This window comes from Eschrichtius robustus, chromosome 13 (assembly GCF_028021215.1).
Source record: "Eschrichtius robustus isolate mEscRob2 chromosome 13, mEscRob2.pri, whole genome shotgun sequence".
Taxonomy (NCBI): Eukaryota; Metazoa; Chordata; class Mammalia; order Artiodactyla; family Eschrichtiidae; genus Eschrichtius; species Eschrichtius robustus.
Window position 1 is genome coordinate 96,528,666 of NC_090836.1, and position 24,592 is coordinate 96,553,257.

The 24,592-nt window shown below is 55.7% G+C and overlaps 1 protein-coding gene across 2 annotated transcripts; it reads left to right on the plus strand.

Moving 5' to 3' along the window:
• Nucleotides 1–6,334: 6,334 nt before the first annotated feature.
• PICK1 (protein interacting with PRKCA 1) lies at nt 6,335–23,408 on the plus strand. 2 transcript variants are annotated; one of them, XM_068561161.1, is made up of 13 exons: nt 6,335–6,655; nt 6,807–6,904; nt 8,034–8,145; nt 11,698–11,826; nt 13,719–13,785; nt 15,007–15,096; nt 17,656–17,709; nt 18,426–18,488; nt 19,456–19,589; nt 19,986–20,078; nt 20,904–20,954; nt 21,964–22,108; nt 22,573–23,408. In XM_068561161.1, exons 2-13 carry the CDS (start codon nt 6,864–6,866, stop codon nt 22,845–22,847), a joined length of 1,254 nt encoding a protein of 417 aa, XP_068417262.1. In that variant the 5' UTR covers nt 6,335–6,655; nt 6,807–6,863; the 3' UTR covers nt 22,848–23,408. The 2 variants fall into 2 exon arrangements, with proteins under 2 accessions (XP_068417262.1, XP_068417263.1); XM_068561162.1 differs by having other exon boundaries at nt 6,335–6,505.
• Nucleotides 23,409–24,592: the final 1,184 nt, after the last annotated feature.

Genomic DNA, 24,592 nt, shown 5'->3' on the forward strand with positions numbered 1-24,592 from the left:
TGAGTAGCACGAGGGGTCTTGTGGGACAGAGTTCTGTATCTTGATTTTGGTGGTGATTATATGAATTCACGCAGTTGATGAAATTGCATGGACCTACACACACACACACACACACACACACACACACACACACACAGAGGAATGCGTGGAAAACTAGTGAAATCTGAACAAGATCTGTGGATGGTACCAATGGCAATTTCTTGGTTTTGGTAAAGCGCCGTGGTTATGTAAGATGTCACCATTGGGGGAAACTGTACTATTTTTGCAACTTCCTGTCAATGTATAATCCTTTGAAAACAAAAAGTAAGACAAAAAAATTACTGGAAGACATTAATGAAGACCCCAAAGACTGGCTGGAAAAAAAAAGAATGCTGGGATGGGAGTGGGCAGGATTATGGCTGAAGATACAGTGGCTGAGAGGTTTAATTGGTAAAGCTTGGTGCTGGGTAAAAAGAGCTTCGTTATCCTTTTTTGTCTAATCTTGTGCATTGGAAGTTTTCCTTAATAAGAAGTAAAATAAAGAAACTAAAATAAATGCAGAGAGACAGCCACTAACTTGCATAAGGAGATTCAATATCTTAAGGATGTCAGCTCTTCCCAAATTAATGTCTAGATTCAGTTCAGTCCTGATCAAACCCCAACAGGGTTTTGGTGGTGCTTGTCAAGCTGATTCTAAAAGCAGTAAGAAAGAGCAGAGCACTAAGAATAGCTGAGATACTCCTGAAGAATAAGGTAGGGGCACTTGCCAACCAGCTAGGCTTATCATAAAGCTCTAGTAATTTGGCCAGTGTGGTATTTATCGGTGCAAGACGGACAGCTAGACCGATGGGACAGAACAGAGAGCCTGACACAGACCTGACACGTATGGATCCTGAAGGCAGGGTGGGGGGCAGGTCAGAGGGGAAAGAGGGAGAAGACACAGTCACAGCTGTGTCACATGCCATCCCCACACCTTCCTGTGGGGCTGGCTTTGCTCTTAGCATCCCAAGATGCCATTTCACACTTGGTGGAACTCAAAGAGGGCCAGGGATGCCCAAGGTCTTCTGGCTCTGGTCCCAGTCTCTTTCCAAAGCGGGGTCCTACCAGACCTCCCAGCCCCGTGTCTGAATCATGGGCCCCCGTGCTGAGCCTGATGACTCATATAATCTCTGGGGGGGGTTCCTGGAACTACATGGGTATTGACTTCCCACTTGAGTCTGAGAATCCCTGACCTGGAGAAAGAGAAGGAGAGAGAATGACAGAGAGAGGGAGAGAGAGAGAGGGAGAGAGAGGGGGAGAGAGGGGGAGAGAAAGAGCGAGAGAGCAAAAGTCAGTCCCTCAGCAGCCAGCATGGCTGCGCTGCCAGGGGCGGGGAACAATCAGGCACTGTCTGCCTCCCTCTGCCCCCCGGGCTCCCACCGGCTTTCATCACTGACCTAACCCGGGGGGCAGAGCACTAGGCGGGGGCGAGAGGGGAAGGTCAGGGGTCAGCCCATTATATGCCAAGCAGAACTAGGAATAGAGCTGCTTTGGGGGTGGCTGGGGGAACTTGGGGCCCCACGGGAGCCCACATCCCACCTCTGGCCAGAGGCAGCCGATTGGAGGAGGCAGGTCAAGAAGAGAGGCGGGAACTGCCCACGGAATGAGGGCCATGGCTCCCTCAAAGCTAGGAACAGGCCTCTGGAAGGATGCAATCTAACCCCCTGCTCACCCACTGCCGCCCTAGTGGGAGAGGTTTCCCTGTCCCTAGGGGGATCTGGCCCCCACCAGACCAGGGCTCCCTTCTGCCTCCCCAGCCCAGCTTCCCAGTCGGGCCACCCCTGCACTCTGATTCCCCACCTCACTTCAGACTCCGGGAGGGGGAGGCAATGCCCCCGCCTCCGCGACAGGCGTCTCTGGCTCCCTCAAGCTGTCGCTAGTGGCCTGTGCACTCCAGCCAACGCACAGATCTGACTGTTCTGTCCCTCCTCTGCTAGTCTCCTGTGGCACCTCAGTGCCAGGCTGAGAGGGTCTGGGGTTCTGATTCTGAAATTGGAGACCTCCACTACCTCTGACCACTGCCTGGTCTCTGGGATCCTAGTGACACAGTTTTTCATTCATTCATTCATTCATCAGGTATGCATTGAATATACTACTTGCCAGGCGCCATGCTAAGTGTTGGCGATAGAGGTGTGACCGAAACAGGCCAGGTTCCTGCCCTCAGGGAACTTGCAGTTTGGAGAGAAAGACAAGAAGCCAGTTAAGAAGCAAACAAATGCATAACCCAAACTGTGCTCCATGTGAGGTGGGAGATGAATGGATGTTCTGAAAGAGACTAGCCAAGGGCTGTGCTTTAGCTGGTGCTCATGGAGGGCTTCCTGGAGAAAGCGACAAGGTAACACGGAAGTAGAGATGAGGATGAAGTGAGGGAGTAGCATACCCGGGGGAAGAACGTTCCAGGCAGAGGGAGCTACAAGAGTAAAGGCCCTCAGGTGGAAACATTCCAGCATGTTCCACGAACAGCAAGCCGCCAGAGGCCCTGAACAGAATGTGACCAGGGAGGAGCAGCCAGGCCCAGATCTCTAGGTAAGGACCTGAAGTTTATTCTGCCTGTGATGGAAAGACATTAGTGGGGTTTGGGCAGGGGGTGTCATGGTCTGACTTAAATTTAAAATCAACACTCAGGCTCTTATGATACCCATTTTAACCATGGAGACTAAGGCTCAGAGAGGTCAAGGGACATTTCCGGGGTCACACAGCTGCCATGGAGCCAGTGCTCTGTCCAGCCCATCCACCAGCTCCCACGAGTCCAGTTACACCCTTTCCCATTGGGCTCCCCTTTTATTTTGGGGTCTTGCCCAGTGCTCTGAAGAGGGGAATGTTACCTGGGTCAATGCCTGCCACTCCCACTCATGTGACCTCTGGCAGGGCAGGACCTTGCTTTTCTTGTCCCCTGATGTGGAAATGGCCAACACGTGTTAGCTTCTAGTATTACTGCTATTATCTGTTTGCTTTAAAAACCCATGCTCTGGGCTTCCCTGGTGGCGCAGTGGTTAAGAATCCGCCTGCCAATGCAGGGGACAAGGGTTCAAGCCCTGGTCCGGGAAGTTCCCACATGTCGCAGAGCAACAAAGCCCGTGCGCCACAACTACTGAGCCTGCGCTCTAGAGCCCACGAGCCACAACTACAGAAGCCCGCGTGCCTAGAGCCCGTGCTCTGCAACAAGAGAAGCCACCGCAATGAGACGCCCACGCACCGCAACGAAGAGTAGCCCCCGCTCGCCGCAACTAGAGAAAGCATGCACACAGCAAGGAAGACCCAACGCAGCCAAAAATAAATAAATAAAATAAATAAAGACATTTTAAAAAAACACAAAAAACCCATGCTCTAAATCTCTATGCTGATGATGAATTGAACTGAATTCCACCCACCCACCTCTGGTTCCTTGACCTTTACAAGGGCCCATGAGGCCAGGGGTGAGTCAGTAAGGAGTCAGGCCTTGTTCTGGGGCCATGGCAGCACTGAGGGGTGGGCACGTCAGGCACAGGTCAGCACCCATTGCCCACAGACTCCAAAGACTCCCCAGCCAGCCCTGAGCTAGGCGGGGCAGTGACAGTGACAGGAATGGGGCGGGCGGGGGGGGGGGGCGGGGGGGACTCCGGTGCTCCAGGAGGTTTTTCTCCCAATGGCCACTGGGTGGCAGCACTTCCCCAGGAATATGGGATTGTGGGGGACAAGCTTTTCCTGATTGAATCTGAGGCTCAGAACCCAAAGGTTAGAATCTTGGAGGAGACCTAGGCCCAGAGAGGACTTGCCTGGGGTCACACAGCTTTCAGTGGCCGGGCCAGGCCAGGGGTCACCCTCCTGCCTGGATGGACTGTGGAGCAGCAGGAGGGGGAGGGGTAGTTCTCCCTGTGCTCTGGCCAGGACTCGGTGGTAGCCTCATCAGGCCTGTCACTGCCCTTGCTGTCTGTCTCCCCTGCCACACTGTGATTCTCTGAGGACAGGGGACTGTGCCTTGTACCCACTGTCGCCTGCACCAGCTATGTCCTCTGCCTGGGTCACCCTGCCCCTCTTCTCGACCCGGGTCCCACCAGCACCTCCTTCAGGACTCAGCTAAGATGTCAGTTCCTCCAGGAAGCCTTCCCTGGCCTTTGTCCTGGGCAGAAGCCCCTCCTATGGGCTCCTCCTAGATGGTGAGGCCCCCAGGGCAGGGATCGTTGGTGTAGCTGAACAGGCCCACCCTGAGGGTGCACAGACACTGTACCTTCTGAGCCTGTGACACAGTGGTCCTCAAACTGCAGGAGACATTGAAGCCACCCACGGAGCTTTGTGAAAATGCAGCCTCCAAGATTCCCCTCTTCCCCGGAGACTCTGATCCAATAGGTCCAAGATAGAGCCCAGGAGCCTACGTGTGAGATACTTCCCAGGCGAGTCTGAAGCAGGGGCCCGAGCATCCTAAGGCCCTTGAAGTGTGCCATCAGCCCTGCCCTCTGAAGTAGTTGGGCAAAATGATTATAATGAGGAATGACAATAAAAACCTCTGATGTCATTAAAAAGTCTACAAATAACAAATGCTGGAGAGGGTGTGGAGTAAAGGGAACTCTCCTGCACTCTTGGTGGGAATGTAAGTTGGTGCAGCCACTATGGAGAACAGTATGGAGGTTCCTCAGAAAACTAAAAATAGAATTACTATATGATCCAGCAATCCCACTCCTGGGCATATATCCAGACAAAACTAGAATCCAAAAAGATACATGTACCCCTATTTCATAGCAGCACTACTTCTGCCTGCGAGAGGTGGATTAGAGCTGGGCCTGGGAGATGGGGAGAACAAGGAAGAAAAGAGGAGGCTGGGCATCTTGCCCTCACCTGAGAAGAGGGACTGGAGTGGGCTGGGTGGGGGGTGGTCAGGAGGCTTGAGGGACATCTGTGTCATGTGAATTGTTTACAAAGCACTCATACCTGTTTCTCCTTTTTATCTTGATGTTTGGGAGAGTCATTGTCCCCAGTCTACAGATACCTGAAGCTCAGAGTCAGGTAGTGACCTGCCCAAGATCCCCTAGCTACAAGATAGCAGCATCTGGGCTTGATCTAGGGCTACTGTGAGGTGGAAGAACCACAGTCCTTGTTAAATTATCTGGGTTTGGAGACTGCTGATTTTTTAGAGTCGAAATTCTGGCCTGCAAACAGGGCTTGGAGGTCCCAGCCCTAGCTCTGCTGCTGACCACCTGGGAGACAAGGGGAAGTGCCTCTCTGAGCCTCAGTTTCCTTACCTGTTCAATGTGGCTGACAATACTTGTTCTTCTCTCACAGGGTCGAGGTGAACTTTGAAATCCTGTGAAAGTGATCTGAACAGTGGAGCAGTGGGTACGTGGGAAAGTCGTCGCTGTTGTGGCGTTCTGCACAACTGCCGAAACTCAGATAGTTCCCTAAGGAGGGGGTGGGGTGCAGCTCCCATCAGGCCATGGGATATGTGGATAATCATCCTTCTGCATCTCTCCTTCCTCTGCTGCCCCTGGGAGGAAGCTGGACAGGCCTGGGCCCATGCTGCCTGGATGAGGCAGATGCCAGCGCTGGGTCTCTGGGAGTACCAACCCTCTCCAGGGAACTTACTTTACACAATACCAGTGGCAGCAGAGGTTGTTGGGGAGATGAGATTTGGACCCTTCGGCTGGGAAGCACTGATGGCATTCCCTGAACCTCAGGTACACAGGTGCTGTGACTCTCAAGGGGACCCCAGGGGAGCTGCTCAAGACTAAGGAAGGAGTGGGGGTGTGAGGAGTCTTTCACTAAGTATCACAGAAAGCATCTGCCTCAGTGCTCTTAGTTTGCATTTGGAGAAAGGAGGCTCGTAAAGGAAAGGGAAGGGAATCCAATCTGTTAATAGAGCCATTGACCACAGGTGTGCAGGTGTTAAAACGGGCACTGAACTAGGTGGCAGGAGTCTCAGGGTCGAGATCTGGATCTTATATTAACCGTGGGTGGCTCTGGACAAAATCTCTTCCCCTCTCTGGCGCTTAGTTTCCTGGCCTGCAAAACTCCTGTTAGGCTGGCATCTCGAAGTATCCTTCCAGCTCGGACACTGTCATTCTAGTAGAGGAGTGACGGCACCCTAGGACGGGGGTGCTGAAAATGTGAAAGGGAAAGTGTCGGGGTTTGTAGTCCGCTGAACTTCTCTGGAGGTGTCCCCGCCTAAGGATGCTTCCGTTGCCACGGCAACCAGCCAGGCGGCTTGGTCCCCCGGCGTCCCGCTGAGGAAGCTGGGAAGAACCCTGACCTTACCAAGATGGCGGCGACCACAGGGCAAGGGGCGGGGTTGAGCGCCGTCCGTCTGTCCGGACGTTTCCTCTATTTCCGCTTTTTCATGCTAAAGGGGAGCTTCCGTCAATACTTGTTCTTTTTCCTCGTTCTGGGAGCCCCGGGAGGCAGGGAGGGAAGGGTTGCCTATAGGGACCCGGGCAAATACCCAGTGCGGGAAGACGGGATTTCCGCGTCCACCCGGAAGTGACGCGACAGTCGCGGCCGCCGACAGGTGGAACGGCAGGTGGGTTCAGGTGCCAGCCTGGCCCGGACCCGGCTGTGGTACTGACGCTTCCGGTGAGCGACAGAGGCGAGCTCCCAACGGCCTGGAGACCCGTGGGGCGGGCTCTGGAATCTGAGGCCCCGCCCTGGCCTGGAGTCCCCCCTGTACCTAGTAAGAATCACCTACCCACCCCCAACCCCGGGGACTACCCCCATCGTCCGGAAGGGAGGGGAGGGCCCGGCTCTCCCACATCGCCGGGGTTGGGGTTGGCATTTAGGCACTGGTTCCCTAAGCCCTGCGCTCTTTTCTTTCCCGGATCCAGTTCCCCATTCCCCTGCCGAGCTGAGCAGTTAGCCAGCCCACTGGAACTCTCGGAACCATGTTTGCAGACTTGGATTATGACATCGAGGAGGATAAACTGTGAGTATATTGTTACCCCAAGTCCCACTAGTGCAGGAGCCCCAGGTCTCTCAGGTGCCTGGACTTACCAGTTCCACAGACCCTTGCTTCTCAGCAGAAGATTAGGTCTTGTACTGTAGCAGAAATGAATCCTGCCCTTCCAGGAGCTCACCATCTGTAGGGGGCTGTGGACACATTGATGGATAAATACAGTCAGGGCCATAAGGGTGCTAATGGAGAATGACCTGGCTACGAGGAGAACCGAGCAGGCCAAGCAGTGCCTCTGATGGGGTGTTCAGGGAAGGCTTCATAGAGGAGGTGACAGTTGAGCCAGATTTTGAAGGATGAATAGGAATATCATAAACATACCTTCCTCCCCAGCGTAGATGATCAGTGGGGCAGGTTTTCAAAAATTAAGTTAGTTTCCTTAATAGAATATATCCTCCCTCAGAGCAAGGACTGGGTCCAATGCCTTTCTGTGTCCTCAGCACTTAGTATGGTGCTCAGCATCAATAGGTTGTTAGCAAATGTTTGTCAAGTGAATAAGAGAATAAATGAGAATATTTACCACAAAACATAAATAAGTGCTAATGTATAGTGAAAACTCAGAGGTAATTGAGTACAGCAATTGACAGATGGGTGATGGATAGTTTAACAGGAGAAGGCTTCCTGGAGGAGGTGGCCGTTATGTTCCATATGTGCCTGAGAAGGTGACAAGGATAGAGTCTGACTCAAATCTTAGAGGGAGAATAAAGGAAAGGGAAGGGGGACCTATTTTTACGGAGTGCCTGCTCTGGGCTGGGTTGGTGTTAAGTGCCTTCCATGTACTTTCTTCTAAGAACTTTGATAAAGTGGCCGCTTTTTATCCATACCATTTTATGGATGAGGAAACTGAGATGCAGAGAGGGTGACTTACTTACCCAAGTCCCACAGCTGATAAATGGCTGAACTGGGATTTTATCCCCCATCAGCATGGCTCCAAGAGCTCTGTGACGTTCCAGCACAAAATGCTGTCTTTTTGGCCAGGTGAGAAAGAGAAAAGCTGTGCAGCACTTGGAGGCTCTTGGGAGTTTTAGAAGGCCTGTCTGTCCCCGTCCCCTCCAGTCATCCTTTCTCCAGGAGACTCAGCTGCACGTGCTTCTCTCTCCAGCGGAATCCCTACTGTACCTGGGAAGGTGACCTTGCAGAAGGATGCTCAGAACCTGATTGGGATCAGCATTGGAGGAGGAGCCCAGTACTGTCCCTGCCTGTATATTGTCCAGGTATTGAGTGCTTTGGAGGTGGAAGGGAGGTGCTGGAGGGGGCGAGCCACCTCCCTACTCGGGCGTGACAAAGGTTCATTTCTCCCCTCTGCACAGCTGACTCCTCATTCTCTTCAGAGGGGCTTCCCCGAACACCCACTGTCAGTAGGTCCGCCCTTGTTTTTCTCTGTCATTTCAGTCTGTTCTTTTCCTTCTCAGCACTTATCACCATCTTGTACTCATGGATTTGCTCATTAGTTCTGTATCTAACTTCTTTTCCAGACTCTTTGCACTATGAGGGCAGGATCCCAGTTTGCTTTTTCACTGCAGTCAGCACCTTGTACAATGCCTGGCAAATAGCGGACCTTCACTAAAAATGTCATCAGTGAATCAATAAAATCATCAGCCTTTGGTACTAACACAAGTGAAGCATAGTGGGAAGACTAAAAGACTATGAAATAATAATGGCCTGAGTTCAAATGCAAGCTTCCCTGCTTATTAAGTAGTTACTTAAGCTCTCTGGGCCTCAGTTTCCTCACCTGGAAAATGGGGATATAAAATATGTAGGTCTGGGCATCTTTGGGTTGTTGTGAAAATTAAACAAAATGATATCACACAATGTCCGACCCTTAAGCAGCACTCCCTCGATAGCAGCTGCTATTATTTTTATGACAGTTCACTTTCCCAGATGATCTGCCAGCGATACTGAACAATTCTGTGGTCCTTATAAGAAGGGCTGCCCTGGTGATATTCTGTCAGCTGTGACGCAGGAGTGGGGACAGGCCTCGTTTATTATGTGGCTGGTCAGAGTCAGTGATCTTTCTGTAGCCTTGGAAGGAAGCTTGCCCCCCTCAGACATAAACTTGACCTGGATTCCAGCTATGTTTTAACCTTCTCAGCTATGTAGCCATTGGTGGCAGATGGGAAACTGCAGTTTCTCTGAGGATCTTGCAAAAGAATCACTTCTAAGGCCTTGAAGATGGAGATTCCCTGGATCTGGTCTTGCCTGCTTAGGGTGTGGCCTTTATGAGCGCTTTGGCCTTCTCTGGTCCAGGAGGTGTTAGGGAGGCCTCCCCCAGGCCTGGCCTCCTTGCCGTCTCCCTGCCCAGCCTCCCTCCCCTGCCACCTCCCCCTTGCCACCTGTGGGGGGCCAGGTTTGTACTTAATATGAACTGTGATTATAAAATAATAGAATTGATTTTTTTCAAAAGTCAATTTTATTTTTAATCAAAGACTGACTTGCTTTGAACAAGTCAAGAGTACTAAAAGGCTGGTGTCTAATAAGCAATCCTCTCTGCTCGACGCCTTCTCACCGCCCTTCCCCCACCTCAATCCTACCCCCACCTCAATCCTACCCCCACCCCAATCCCAGAAGCAACACCGCTTCCCACCCTTTTAGCTGTTGATTCAGGTATGAGGTCCCATTTTTCTCAGTAAGATGCTTATCCTGTTATTTTTTGGTCTATCGCTTGTAAACATCTGTCAGCTTCTCTCAGTCTAGGAGATAAAAATTTAGCTTCCTTCCAAAACCTGTTTCTTCTCATTCTATCTTCCCAACATAGTTATCGTGTCAATTTTGGTTAAATCAGTATCAGTACAACAGATATTATGTTCGGGAAATATTTTCTGAGGGCCTGGCCAGGCTCTTTCATAGCCACTAGAGAAAAGAAAGCAAGAAAACAGAGACCCTGCCCTCAGAGAGCTCGGAGCCTAGTAACATGCTGTTTTTTTGTCTTTTTTTTAAAATGGCATAGTGTTTGCATATGACCTCTGCACATCCTCCCGTATACTTTATTATTATTACTATTTTTAAAATAAATTTATTTATTTACTTATTTATTTTTGGCTCTGTTGGGTCTTCGCTGCTGCACGTGGGCTTTCTCTAGTTGCGGCGGGCGGGGGCTACTCTTCCTTGCCGTGAGTGGGCTTCTCACTGCGGTGGCTTCTCTTGTTGCAGAGCACGGGCTCTAGGTGTGCGGGCTTCAGTAGTTGTGGCACATGGGCTCAGTAGTTGTGGCTCGCCGGCTCTAGGGCGCAGGCTCAGTAGTTGTGGCGCACGGGCTTAGTTGCTCCGCGGCACGTGGGATCTTCCCGGACCAGGGCTCGAACCCGTGCCCCCTGCATCGGCAGGCAGATTCTTAACCAGTGCGCCACGAGGGAAGCCCTCGTGTGGTTTTATAGGTGAGCAGACCCAGGCTCCTGGCCCAGGTCCCTAGCCGGCTAAGTGGTAGAGGCCAAGTTAGAAAGCAGATCTGACAGGCTCCAAAGCATCCACGTGCTCTCCTGCTGTACCAGATGGCACTGCCTGAAGACTCTAGAAATGCTGGTCCCTGCCCGCCCCCCCACCTTAATCCCTGCGGCTGCCTCGGGGGGCCCAGAGGCTTCAGTGCAGATTGTCTGCCAAAACCCGCGACGGTCTGGGAAACGTCCACTGCTGAAGCTCCAGCAGGATGTGGGCAGGGAGGCCAGTGGCCGGCGCTGAGGCGGTGGCATTCCTGTGTCCTCCGTGTTCCCCAGAGAAGGGGTCGTGGAGGGTTGTGTGGGTGGGGAGGCAGCCTGGAGTTGAGTCTGTCCCCCTACTTTCTACCTTGCCTTCCACCCACCTAAGGATGTTTCCAGAGGTCTGTTTCCTGGCCTGCTGGCCGTTGCCAGCAAAGACTAGCTCTCTTTCATCAACCCCCTCTGCAGGCCCTTGGATCCCCACTGTTCCATCTTCCAGAAACAGCTATATATCTTTTATTGTTGTGATCTCCTTTACCATTCTTTTTCAAATAATTATGATGTTTTTATTGTGATTCTGGAAGGTAGCAGAAAGAAACGTTTGTCTTAATTATTTCATTATTTTCTTATAATACTAACGTATATGAAACATCATGAAATATTCTTTCTACGTGCTTTGCATAGAAAACTTGGAAACTAAAGATAAGGTATAGGGGAGACAGCTAATAATTTTGGCGTCTCTCCTAGCGGTTTTTGCCCGATGGGACTTTTGTATTCTTGAGTCCGGCTCTGCACACACTTGTGTAGCCTGCTCACCCCTCGCCCCGAGCGTCCCCCATACATCTGTCCTTTAACAGACACATTCAGCTGCACTCAGCCAGTGAGTGCAGACCCTGTGTTAGGGGTCATCTTGGGAGAAGGAGCTTACGTGTGTGGTGGGGCCCTTGCTCCTTGGAGACAGAGATGAAGTGCAGGAACTGATAAGTGGTGCCTTGGGGCTCCGAGTCAGCTCAGTGCAGCGTTGTTGGAAAAAATCTCAAGAAATGGCTTGGGAGGAGCAAACACTCCTGTGGTCGTGTGAGGTTTGGTGTATTTGATACCAGAAGAGGAAAGTCTCATCAGTCGCATTTACCTCCAGTTCCCCCTTCCCCTCCCCCAAGAATGTGGGTCACTTGTTTCTGGCTGTTAGGGTGCTTTCTCCCCTTGCCCTTCTCCAGCACCACTTAAGGAATAGAGGGCAGAGACCAGGACGGAGCCAGGTGCCGGTTGGGGTGGAGGGAATGACTGTCCCCCACCAGGTTTCTTCCCAGCTTTCCTTTTCTCCCCCGCCCACCCCCCCTTATGCACCCACAGGTGTTTGACAACACCCCAGCTGCGCTGGACGGCACCGTGGCAGCTGGCGATGAGATCACCGGGGTCAATGGCAGGTCAATCAAAGGAAAAACTAAGGTGGAGGTGGCCAAGATGATTCAGGAGGTGAAGGTAAGGGCTGCTGCGGGACTGGGGACACAGAGGCCCTTCTGAGACCTCCAGCCTGCCAGAGGGCCTGGAAGGGGGGACTGGCCCTTTCACAGCTCCCTCCTCGGTGCATCAGGGTCTGGGTCACACCCCGGCTCCCTGGGTTTCTTCCGTGTTCATTCAGTAGATACTATTTATGATCCAGGACTTGTGCTGGGCCTTGGTGAGAGAGTGGGCACCAGGACTGAAAGGTCCCCGTCCTCGAGCTCCCAGGGGAGCTGTCAGACTTGGAACCACACCTCAGGGAGGGCCAGTGTGTCCCCAGTCAGGGCCGGAGGCGAAGCTGGAAGTCTGAGGTGAAGCTACCTGGGTCAGTAGACATCCAGTAAGTGTCCACTGGGCCATGCTGGGCCCAGGAAGTTGTAAGAGGGAAAGAGGGACCCCTCCCCCTAACCCCTGTCCCTGTAGGAGCTTTCAGTCCCCTGGGCCCTGGGCAGCTCCTGGTCCAGCGGATGGTCTCCTGTTCTGCAGACCACACTGCACTCTGCCTGTTCCCGGCTTCCCCCTCCCTGCCGCCACTGCTCCAGGCCAAGGCCTCTCCCCACAGGGCCCCTCTCTCCCTGAATGGCAGGCAGCATTCCGGCCAGTCCCGGAAGCATGCAGCCCTTTTGCCATTTCCTAGAGATTTTTGCTGCTAGTAGCTCTTGGGAATCCAAAACAGTGAAGGAGGTGCAAAGCCACAGGATGATTTAAAAGTCTGAGAGTCAAGCGTCCCAGCTGTATGTTGAGCTTGGCCGAGTGTTTGAGCTCCCTCACCCCATCCATCCAAACCTCTCCTCACCTCCCATCCGTCCTCTGTGTCCTCTGTACCGTGTTTCATTCTGGTACAGAAGTGGGGTGCATGTGCCCCCTCTGGATCGCCTCCCTCATCCCCCCATCTCTACTCACCAGAACCCTCCTTATCCTCCCAGGCCTGTGTCGCGCCAGCCCCTCACGTTGCCCACGAGAACAGGAGCTTTTGGTGTGTGAGCACAGCCTTGCCATTGCACCCAGACTCCCCAGCTCCCACGTTTGGGTGCCAGGCAGAGATACAGCCCCTATTTTACTGGTGCCCAGAGTGGGGGGAAGGATTTGCTTGCGGTCACACAGCTGGACCAGAGCCCAGGTCTGACTGCCACCGCAGCGCTCCTTCCTTTCCCCACAGCTGCTCTCCAAGGCGGCCCTGAGCACACTGCGCTGAGCCTTTTGCATCTACCCCTGATTCACTGCATCGGGTCACTTAGGAGGCAATTTTGAAATCCTGTTTTGCATTTGAATGGATTCTGTCCCAAGTTCAAAGGTCTTAGGATTTCAAGAACAAGAGTGACCTGGGTGGCCTCACGTGGTCAGGGGAGGCTTCTCAGGAGGAGCGCCACCTCTCTTCCAGTCACCAGACTGCAATTCATGTAATTTCCTTGAATTGCATCGGCCTCCCTTGCTGGCCTCAGGCCCTTGGGTGCTGGGGCTGCCCCTGCACCTGCTTCCTCCATCCCAGCACCAGGCACAGAGAACGTGCTGGGACAGTTTGTGGAGTGAATGGAGGGAGGATGGGGATGGTTTAGAGCACGGGAAAAGATCCTCTGTGTGGCAGGAAAAATGATGTCGCAGAGGTTTGGAGTGTGGCCATGGCATGGGGGTGGCAGGGGCACAGGACATCAGAGATCGCCAGGCTGCGAGCTCAGTGTCAACAGGGACCTTGTCTGCCCTTGTCCCTGCTGATTCTCCAGGGCCTGGCGGGTGGTGAGAGAAGGAGGGACCTTTTTCCAGGGCTCAGGATTTTTTCATGACCACAAACTCCAGGGCAAACAGGCCTCCCCCGGGAAGGGGCTTGGGGTCCGGGGGACCCCGTCACAACTCTGCTTGTCCTGCTTTTCCAGGGGGAGGTGACTATCCACTACAACAAGCTGCAGGCAGACCCCAAGCAGGGCATGTCCCTGGACATTGGTAAGCTGGGCTGGGGCAGTGGCGTCCAGTGGCCCCATAAGCCCCTGTTCTGCCTTCTTATGACAATGCATCAGTACTCACATGGCTGTGGTCTCTGACTCTTCTGACCAAGCCGATCCAAAGGGCCTGGGAGGACCCAGGGGTACTCCCCCTGCAGCTGGTCCCAGGAACCTGTCCCTGGTTTCTCCCTGCCCTGTGTTTTACCCCGCTTCCCCCAGCCACCTCCTCTGGGACCTTGCTGCCCTAGGGTTGTCCTTTGTAGGGCAGCCCTCCAGCTCACCAGGCCCAGTCCCTCACCCTTCTGAAAGGGAGGGCAGCCCAGCCTGGGCCTGGTACCTCATGCCCACCTGCATACCCCTCCTCAGCCCTGGCCCCTTCTACGCACCTGCTCCCAGAAAGGCTCAGGGTCTGAACTGGACCTCAGCTTTGGGGCAGAAGCCAGCCCTTCTGCCCATAGCATGCCCTGGAACATGTTGCCTCCTGCTAGAGGGTCTGGGCCTTGGTTCTGTGGAAGCTTCAAGGGTCAAGAGCTGGACAGTAGCTTCAAGGTCCTCTGGGCTAGCCACTTCATTCCAGATCAAGGCCCGAGATCCAGAGAGATGCTGTGTCCCCTGGGTGAAGGCACACCCAGATCTCTTGGCTCTGGGATCCAGCACCCTTTTCCTACACCCTTGGGCCAGAGCCTCCTCCTGGTTTTTAAGGAAAGAGGCTAAGGGCAGATCAGGTCTGTCCTGGAGGTTCTTCCTCTAAAACCCTCTGGTCCCATCCTAGTCCCCTTCCAAGGACCGAGTGTGTGACCACATATGCAGTAACCGAGCCTGGAGCCTGAGGCCAGCTGTCACTGACGGCGCCTCTGCTCCCGGAAGTGAAGGAGAGATGGAGGAGAGGTTCTCCGCGGTCGGCCTGTCAGCTCGTATCAAGCCTGGGCAGCTCTGGGCTCTCAGTGGTAGCCAGTAGCCACTTTGAGTGCCAGGCCTTTGGTTAAGCGCTTTACATATTTACCCCTTCCAGGCTCCCAGCGCCTCCCTCAGGTAGAGAGTGAACAGGGCGGGGGCCCAGAACCCCTCACTGGGACCCTCCCTACTTCACAGTCACCCACACACCAAACCCCAGTTCAGCCCCTTCTGCCCCTAGTGTCGCTCCCAGTGAGTCGCGATGGGGCAGGGATGGCCTGGGGGCCCAGACTCTACCTCACTGAGTCCCTTTCTAACCTGGTCCCAGTGTTGAAGAAGGTGAAGCATCGGCTGGTCGAGAACATGAGTTCGGGGACCGCAGATGCTCTGGGCCTGAGCCGGGCCATCCTGTGCAATGGTGAGTCCCCTCCTTCCACCCCCTGACCCTCGGTCGCGGGGGACTCAGGCCCAGGCCTCAGGGGCAGGGGCACCATGGCTGCCCACCAGGCTGCATCCTTGGAGGCCTCTCCCGCTCCCAGAGCATTCACAGTAGTCAGCGTAGGCATCTTACAGCCAGTGTCCTCCATTCCCCAGCAAGGGTTCACAGGCCCAGGTCACAGATGAGACAAATTCATGGTGGGGAGGTGCCTCCCTCCAGCTCCCCAAGCTGGTGCCTTCGCCACTGCCCCCAGCTGCTCTCACACAGCCAAGGCCTCCCCGCCAGCCCAGTTCCACCCTGTGCCCTCTTGTCACCCCAGCATGCACTGCGCTGCTCCCACACTGCCCGCTCTGCCCCGCCTCTCTCCAGGAGGTGGCGCTGCTGCCTGCATCCCAGGGCTGGAGGTGGCTGCCCGCCTCGGGCTGGGGGAAAACCGTGTACATGCACATTCGCGCCCACGCATGTGTGCACACACACACACACACACACACACACACACACACGCGCTCTCTCCCCAGGGGGCCAGTGAAACACTCGGTCCTGCTCCTGCTGTCACCAGCCTGAGTTTATAAATAGCAGCAGCTCTGCTGTGTACGTGTGGGGACAGATATAAATACCTACATACATTGTAGGCTCAGCTGAGCACACTGGGCTTTATTGGCTGGGATGCGGGGTTGGGGGGGGGGGTCTGAGCTTGTTCCAAATGGGGTACAAAAGTGGCGGCTGCTATTTCCAGCTTCTTGGTGTCTATAAATCCCTGTTACTGTAGTTACCATGCGTTGGGATGAAATTAGAACTGGTTGTTGTGTTTTTCCCCCCAGACCTTGCAATTTCCCTAGCCTTAAATAGGGTTTCTAAAATTGAAGCTGTCATGATGTCCCATGACCCAGCTAAAAACAACAGCAGGGCACTTACGTGGCTCCTTCCCTGCCAGGCTGGCCAGGGGCCAAGGCTCTGGGGAGCCAGGGCCTGGAGGCCAGCCCAGTGGCCGAAGCCTCCTGAAGACCCCTGAGGTGCTCCCTTCCAGCCCCCAGAGCCCGGGCCTTCCTCCCTGACAGCCCAACACACAGCCGCCTTCTCTGCCCAGAGAAAGGCCCAGGCCCGGCTTCTGCTACTCCCCTTCTCTCCTGCCACTCTGAAAACCCTGGCCCAGGTCAGCACAGGAGACTGGGGGGCAGAGGGCACCACAGCCTGCACAGCCCTCGCTGTGTGCCTTTAGGCAAGTTGCTTTACCTCTCTGTCCCTCGATTTTCTCTACAAGATGAGCAAAGTAGTCTCTGCCTCCAAGGCTCATGTGGAAGAAAGACTGAGCTGCGTGGAGGGCACTCAGTAAGGCCAGGCCCTGTCTAGGAGGTGCTGGGCAAGGACGCCACCAGCATGGGCCCTGCCCTGCGGTTGCTGCCGGTGCTTCCGGTGGGGAGTCAGGGGTGGACCTCAGCCCTGTTGGAGTGGAGGAGGGTGCCACTCGGTGCTGGTGGGAGTCCCACCCACCCCGATCTGGAATGCAGCCCCCTCCCTGGCAATCCGCTTGCTCCCGTCTTGAGCCCTTGAGGTGAGGCAGCTGCCCCTGCCCCTCAGCTTACAGCCCTTACCGTCCCTGCCAGTCACGGCCTGGCCACTGTCACTGCTGGACTGTGAGCCTCGAGGGCACAACTCAGATTTCACTCACCATGGGCATTCCTGGGCCTAACGGGGTCCGGCACACAGTGGGCGCTCAATAAACTACCTGTGAAGCCAGCGAAGATGATCACCAGGGCCCGCTCCCGTGCAAGCTCTTCCTCGAAGCCCTTGCTGAGTTTCTCTCCCCTCCCCGGATTGCTCTCGCCTCTGAGCCGGCTGGTGGTGGTAGGGGCTGCCTTTGAGCCTACCTTAGAGTTATTGTCAAGGCGTCCCGTCTCTCCTGCTTGTCTCTGACTGCCTTGCTCCTCGGCCATCAGCAGGGAGTATGTTAGAAGTCCCAGGGCCTTACTGCCAGGCATGGGCCTCCTTGGCCATCAGCAGGGAGTATGTTAGAAGTCCCAGGGCCTTGACTGCCAGGCATGGGCCTCCTCGGCCATCAGCAGGGAGTATGTTAGAAGTCCCAGGGCCTTACTGCCAGGCATGGGCCTCCTTGGCCATCAGCAGGGAGTATGTTAGAAGTCCCAGGGCCTTGACTGCCAGGCATGGGCCTGCCTTCTGCTGGCCGTGGGGAGCCACCCGCGGGCTTGGCCTTGGGGAGGGCCCAACTGGTTTTCACTCCTGATTTCTGGACGTACCCGCATCCTCTTCACCTTTCTGCCCCTTTGCTGTGTCCCAGCCTGCTGGGGTGGCGCTTATCTCAGGAGCATCCTGAGGGCTGCCCTGCCTGCCCCCGCTTGTCTGGGCGTGCCGGGCTCTCTGCAGAACACCAGTGAGCCCAGCTGACCCTGAGGTGCCAAATCCCCCTCCCTGGGACCACGTCCTGTGCTGCTCCTCTGGGGGCGACCTTGCCCCTCCCAAACCTGGCTCAGGTGACCTGTGGGTCTCTCCCCTGACCCTGTGGCTCTCTGATCCCCACAGACGGGCTTGTCAAGAGGCTTGAGGAGCTGGAGCGGACCGCCGAGCTGTATAAAGGTGGGCAGGCACACCCTCTGGCTGGCAGCCCCGTGGTGGGTTGGGTATCCCAATCTGGGAAGTGCCTGGCACTGGCTCTGCCCTGGGGTGGAGCTCTGGAGCCCTGCTCTAAAGATGATGGCAGTGGGGGCAGAGTGCCAGCCTACACAATTCTAGGACCATGGCCATTAAATATTCTTAAGGAAAAAAAATCTTAAGACATACTTTTTTTTTAAAATAAATTTATTTATTTTTGGCTGTGTTGGGTCTTCGTTGCTGCTCGCAGGCTTTCTCTAGTTGCAGCGAGCGGGGGCTACTCTTTGTTGCGGTGTGTGGGCTTCTCATCACCGTGGCTTCTCGTTGCGGAGCACGGGCTCTAGGCTCGCGGGCTTCAGTAGTTGCAGCACGCGGGCTCAGTAGTTGTGGCGCACGGGCTTAGTTGCTCCGCGGCATGTGGGAACTTCCCTAACCAGGGCTTGAACCCATGTCCCCTGCATTGGCAGGCGGATTCTTAACCACTGCGCCGCCAGGGAAGCCCAAGACATACTTTTTCTGATTGTAAAAGTAATACATGCCCATAAAAATCAAATAATGGCACATGTAAACCTAGCAAGAAGAGTCTGAAACCCAGGAACAGTGAGGGCCTCGGGGTGGGGTGGGCGTTTGGAGGCCGTGTCCTGGGCCAGTGTGGTCCCCACCATGTGCCCCCAGCCCCCTCGGTTGGGTCTCTCCCACAGGGATGACAGAACACACCAAGAACCTCCTACGGGCCTTTTATGAGCTGTCGCAGACGCACCGGGGTAAGGATGCCCCAAACCTGCTGCGTGACCCTGGAAAAACCCTTGTCACCCTCTGGACTCAGCACCTCCCCTACACCCATACAGTGAGGGTGCGGCCAAGCTCCTCCTTGGGGCCTTTCTCATGCCCATGCTCAGGCGGACACCGCAGCATCTGACCTCAGGCCAGGTTTGGGCTGGGCACTGTCTAGATGCTGGGGTGTAGCAATAATGGGGCCAGCGGGGAGCATGTAGACCAGCTAGTCTTTTATTTTTTTGGCCACACCGCACAGCTTGTGGGATCTTAGTTCCCCGGCCAGGGATTGAACCTGGGCCCCCTGCAGTGGAAGTGCAGAGTCCCAGCCACTGGACCACTAGGGAAGTCCCCTAGACCAGCTTGTCTTCTGTGGGGCACAGTTACTCCTCTGGGCCCTGTCCCGTCTTATCTGTACTGCCGCTTACAATGTATGAGGCCCTTCCTTACTCGTGATCTTGTTTCCTACAAGTTTGTTATTAGTTGGGCAGGGCAGCTACAGTTAACCCCGTTTTGCAGTTGGGAAAACAAAGCCCAGATAGAAAAAGTGGTCACGCAGCTCCTTAGGGGCAGAGTTAACCTAAGGCCCAGATTCCCAGACTAGTACTCTGCCCCCAGACAATTTCACCTCCTTCAACCTTGACCCAGCCTTCTCCATGGTCTGGTTGCTGTGGGGATGAGGGCCAGCTCCCTTGGATGTAGACCCAGCTTCCTCAAGGTGTAGACTCAGGTGTCTACACCGGAATCTACATTCCTTGGGGATGTAGGTCCAACTCTCTTAGGGGTATAGATTCACCTTTCTTGAGGTGTAGACCCACCTCCCTTGGGACGTAGACCTCGAGCAGACCTTGGCCTCCAGCCTGCCACACCCCCTGCCTTGCTTCTCCCCAACAAATCCCTGGCTTCTCCGTTAAGGGGTCAAGTAGGGGCAGCCTTCAGGACAAACTTGTCACGCAGCCTTTGGGGACGTGTTCTCCGTGATTGGGGTGCGGGAGCCCCAGCCAGCTGCGAGTGAGGCTTTCGTGAAGTTCGCCGACGCCCACCGCAGCATTGAGAAGTTTGGCATCCGGCTGCTGAAGACCATCAAGCCGGTAGGTCCTGTGGAACGTGTGTATGTCAGCACGTGATGGGGGAGGGGGCAGTGTGGCGAGCAGAAAGGGTCCTGTTCTGGAGTCGGAGCACCGGGGGGCTGGTTCTGGCTTGGTCTCCTACACAGCTGACCATGGGTGAGTCACTCCTCCTCCGTGGCCTCAGCATTGACCTCCAGGCTTTTTTCTGGCCCTGGCTCCACCAGAGTTACAGCTTGCCCTTGACCTGGTCTGTCTTCTCGTCCTTGAAATGGACAAGGCTGTCTAGGCGTGCCCTTTGGCTCTGACACCTGAGTCCACTAGAAGGATTGACACATCAGTGCCATTCCTTGCCACCCTGGCCAGCCTGACCCCTCTGCCCATGGGGGCTTAAGCATCCGCCCCATCCTCCCCTTCCAGATGCTGACGGACCTGAACACGTACCTCAACAAAGCCATCCCAGACACTCGCCTCACCATCAAGAAGTACCTGGACGTGAAGTTTGAGTACCTGGTGAGTGGTCTCCAGCCTCTGCGGGGGTGTGGGCCTGGCCTGCTGGGGTCAGAGCCCACCTGGAGATTTGCCCCTCCTCAGTTGGCCACACGGTGGCCAGCAGGGCAGGGCCAGAACCTCGGTCACATCTGATTGAGGAGGTGGGACCAGGGGCCTAGGGAGGTGCTGGGGAATCAGGCAGCGGCCTAGGCCCTGCTTCGACTGTTCAGAGGAGCCCCTGGGAGCCTGGGGTGGGTAGCGCCCTCACTCTGGAGCACTCTGACTCCATGGGAATTCTTTTGGTCACTTTTAACAACGGATTAGACTAGGTCAGTGGTTATAAAGTGGGTCCTAAGGGATGTTAATGAGTTTTATGTTCAAATAATAATTCTGTGGTGAAAGGAGGTGAGGAAAAATACTCCATCAAAGAGGCCAAGGTCCTTTGCTTGAGGACTTGTCAGAGCCTTTGATAGACCCATACGTAACATGGGTCTTCAGGGGCCTTCCCAAGCTCCTTGGACCATGGAACCTTTTTTCCCAGAGCATCTCTTGGGACTTGAGTGTGGTAAATGCTGGGCTGTCTCTCAGGCCCTTTCCACCCTCCTAGATGAGTGCCCTTGCTGTCCTGAGCCTCCCGAGCAAAGGCCAGTCTGACTGAGGGGCCAGCCTCTCCCTGACACGTCTCGGCTCATCCCAGCTGAGGGTGCGCAGGGCCCATGAGGCCTGGCACACCTGCTCCTCTGGGTGGCCGAGGGGTACAGCGTGGCATGGGAGGAACTGGGGACATCAAGGTGGGCACCCAGGTGGTGCAGCCCCTCTGACAACCTGGCCTCACCTGTCCCACAGTCGTACTGCTTGAAGGTGAAGGAGATGGATGACGAGGAATACAGCTGCATTGTGAGTGCCACGGCGGGAGGGGGCACGGCTGTGGTATTGGAAAGGCTCAGGGTGCACAAATCTTCCCCTGCCTACCTCACAGAGCCCCAAGAATGGGCTGGGTCTGCCAGGGACACCAGGTGGGCCAGGCCAATCCAGGAGGGGCCTGGGGGTTTGGCCAGGCTCTTGTTTCTGGAGATTTGGGGCGATCCCCCCACCCCTGGCCCCTCCGGGCCTTGGAGTGCTGGCCAGCTTGCTGTGGGACACTCCCAGTGCCTGCTCCCACACCAGCTGCCCCCCAGACTTTGTGGGGCTCTTGCAGGGAAAAACTGACTTTCCTCACTCCTGAGAGGTGGTTTTTTACTTATTTTTAATTTTTTTTTTTATAGATTTTTTTAAATTAAAAATTTTTCTTTTTATGTATTAATTTTTGGCCGTGTTGGGTCTTCGTTGCTACACGTGGGCTTTCTCTGGTTGCAGCGAGCGGGGCTACTCTTTGTTGCTTCTCATGACAGTGGTTTCTCTTGTTGCGGAGCACGGGCTCTAGGCGCACGGGCTTCAGTAGTTGTGGCGCGTGGGCTCAGTAGTTGTGGCTCGTGGGCTCTAGAGCGCAGGCTCAGTAGTTGTGGCTCGTGGGCTTAGTTGCTCCGCGGCATGTGGGATCCTCCTGGACCAGGGCTCAAACCCGTGTCCCCTGCATTGGCAGGCGGATTCTTAACCAGTGCGCCTCCAGGGAAGCCCGTTTTTAATATTTTTGATATCAGGGTCCATCTGTGACTAAATATTCATTTATTTAATGTGGCAAGGGTTTGGTTTTTTGGTTGTTTTTTTTCACAAAGCTATCACTAAGCGCTTCTAGCGGTCCTGGCGCCTCAGAAATGGGGAGCCATGGTAGCTTTGAAGAGTGCCGTGCTGTGCAGGGGGGTGAGCCGGTGGGTCGGCTCTGCAGCCTCCCTGCCCCCGCCCCCCTCTGCCCCAGAGCAGGCTCCCCACCCCACCCAGGGTCCCTGACGTGCTTCCCCTGCCTCAGGCTCTAGGGGAGCCCCTGTACCGCGTGAGCACAGGCAACTACGAGTACCGCCTGATCCTGCGCTGCCGCCAGGAGGCCCGCGCTCGCTTCTCCCAGATGCGCAAGGACGTGCTGGAGAAGATGGAGCTGCTGGACCAGAAGCACGGTGAGGGGTGTGGGCTGTGGGCAGGCGCCCGGCCCGCGGGCCACACCCTGCCTCGGGCAACCCCTACACCATCCTCTCCCCATTTCAGAGCTGGGAAAACTGTGGCCCAGAGAGGTACAGTACTTACCTGAGCTCCCAGGGCCAGCGCATGGCAGAGCTCTGAGTCAGACCCAAGATGGGAGCTTCCTGGAGCCTGGCCTGGGTGGGACTGGCCGTGCCCCGTGGGCTCCTTGGGGTGTAGTCCACCATCCCCCCACCCTGGCAGGGCTCCTCCACTGCCTGACTGGGAGCTGGGAGGCGGCCTGGGTTCTGTGCAGGGCTGGGCAGCCCTGGCCTTGCCCCCTCCCGGGGCACGAGGGGTCAGTGAGGTGCATGATGGGATGCCCAGGCGGGCAGGGAGGGTCTTCTCCACGCGCAGGCAGCCCCGGCCCACTGGCGCCCGTCTGCCCGCCCTCCTGCCCCAGTCCAGGACATCGTGTTCCAGCTGCAGCGCTTCGTGTCCACCATGTCCAAGTACTACAACGACTGCTACTCAGTGCTGCGTGACGCTGACGTCTTCCCCATCGAGGTGGACCTGGCCCACACCACGCTGGCCTACGGCCTCAGCCAGGATGAGTTCACTGACGGCGAGGACGAGGGGGAGGAAGACGAGGAGGACACGGCAGCCGGGGAGCCGTCCAGGGATGCGCGAGGGGCTGCCGGGCCCCTGGACAAGGGCGGAAGCTGGTGTGACTCCTGAGTGCCCCCTTGGGGTGCGGATCTGGGGGGTAGGGCGAGTGGAAGGATGGCAGCACGGGAGTGGGGGCAGGGCTGCCGCACAACAGGGTGGCGCATAAAGGCCTGCTGGCTTGGGGCGCCTGCCTCCCTGCTCCTCTGTCCCAGCACAGCGAACCCGGGCGCCCGCCCAGGAAAGGCACCGGGCCGTGGCCTGGGACCTGGACACTGGCCCCTCCACCTTCCCTCCCCACCTCCCCAGCCAGCTGGAGAGCTTGGTCTCTGGACCTGCCTTAGGAAGGAGAAAGAGGGCAGAAAGGAAGAGGGGCTGGAGGTGGCAGGGAGTCCAGGAGCCGTTCCTCGTGGACACCTCCACTGGCTCCCCGGAGCCCTGCTGGGAGGGGGCCGCGCGTGGACCGCCGAGCTTGGGACCAGGGTTTCATGAGCACCCTCACCTTGCCCTAGGCTGGCCCCACCCCAGTCCACACTCACCTCGGCGGCCTTTGTTTTATTCCCTCGCTCAGCCACTTCCCTGGGGAGGGGCTGGGCGCTGGGCCTGTAGTGAATAAACACAAACCCAGATGGAGCCGGGCTCTTTGCAGTGGCCTCAGACCCTCTCTCCCCTCGACGCCCCCCTCTTCTGCCCCCTGATCACCAAGGCGGGGCAACAAGGTTTACTGACATTCCCTTTATAGCACTGACTCCTCACAGCAGTTGTGTGGATTAGCACTACTGTCCCCATTTACAGATGGGAAACTGAGGCTCAGAAGAGGCTTGCTCAAGGCCACATGGTGTACAGGGACAGAGTGGGATCTGGACTCAGATCCATCAAATTCAGAAGACTCCGCTTATCCCCCTGCCTCCCAGGCTTTCTGCTCTCTGGAGCCTCTTATATCCTCCCTCATCTTTGATCCTTCAGTGCTTCTGGCCATGAACTCAACCTTTATCTGGGGAAGGGCAGGGCAGATACTGGGTGAGGAGGACCCGAGGCCCCAAACTGGGGAGAGTGCTAAGGGTGCCCCGGCCATTCCAGGTCGCCTGTTCTGCCAGGGCCGAGGGGAGAAGCCCAGTGGGCGGTACCACGCTAGTACCCTGCGTGTCCGGCTTCACCTGGGCAGTCCCAGTCCACACTTGTGGCCCTAGTGTGATTATTTACAGTGGCCCTTTTCACTCTCAAAGTGTCCCTGTTTGGACCATGAAATATGTGCTCGTCCTGAGAATGGGAGGGGTGCAAGAGGGTGTGAGAGGTGGGCAGGGTCCACAATGGCCGGGGCGGGGGGTAGTTTCCTGCTTATTAGGTTTGCGTGTGTGGGTCCCGGGCAGAGACGCGAATGGGATCCTCAGGCAGGATTGGGAGTGTGGAGAGAGGGATGGGCTGTCACCACGCAGATCCCCTAGAACCGTCAGACTATACCACCTCCCTGAAGGGGCAGCCAGTGTGGAGGCCAAGGGCACAGACTGGAACCGACAGCCTAGGTTCCAGTCATAGCTTCTGTGACCCTGAGCTACCTCCTCACTTCCTGTGCCTCAGTTTCCCTATCTGTGAGTGTGGCTAATGAGGGTACCCACCTTCTTGGGTCCTTATTGAGGATTAGATGAGTTAACATTTGTGAAGGGCTTAGCACGGTGCCTGGCACAGTCAGTGCTCCGTGAGGATTTGTTAAACAATATAAGATGTAGTCACTGTTGTAGTGGCTTAGGGGAAACCACAGACACAGTGTAAGTTGGCCAGGCATCTGCAGGGGCTCCCCACACCTTACTGGGGCATGG

Coding starts and splice junctions, on each gene's coding strand:
- PICK1 (XM_068561161.1), top strand. CDS start 6,864: ATGTTTGCAGACTTGGATTATGACATCGAGGAGGATAAACT. Junction 17,710..18,425: donor GACCGCCGAGCTGTATAAAG/GTGGGCAGGCAC, acceptor TCTCTCCCACAG/GGATGACAGAACACACCAAG. Junction 22,109..22,572: donor GCTGCTGGACCAGAAGCACG/GTGAGGGGTGTG, acceptor CTCCTGCCCCAG/TCCAGGACATCGTGTTCCAG.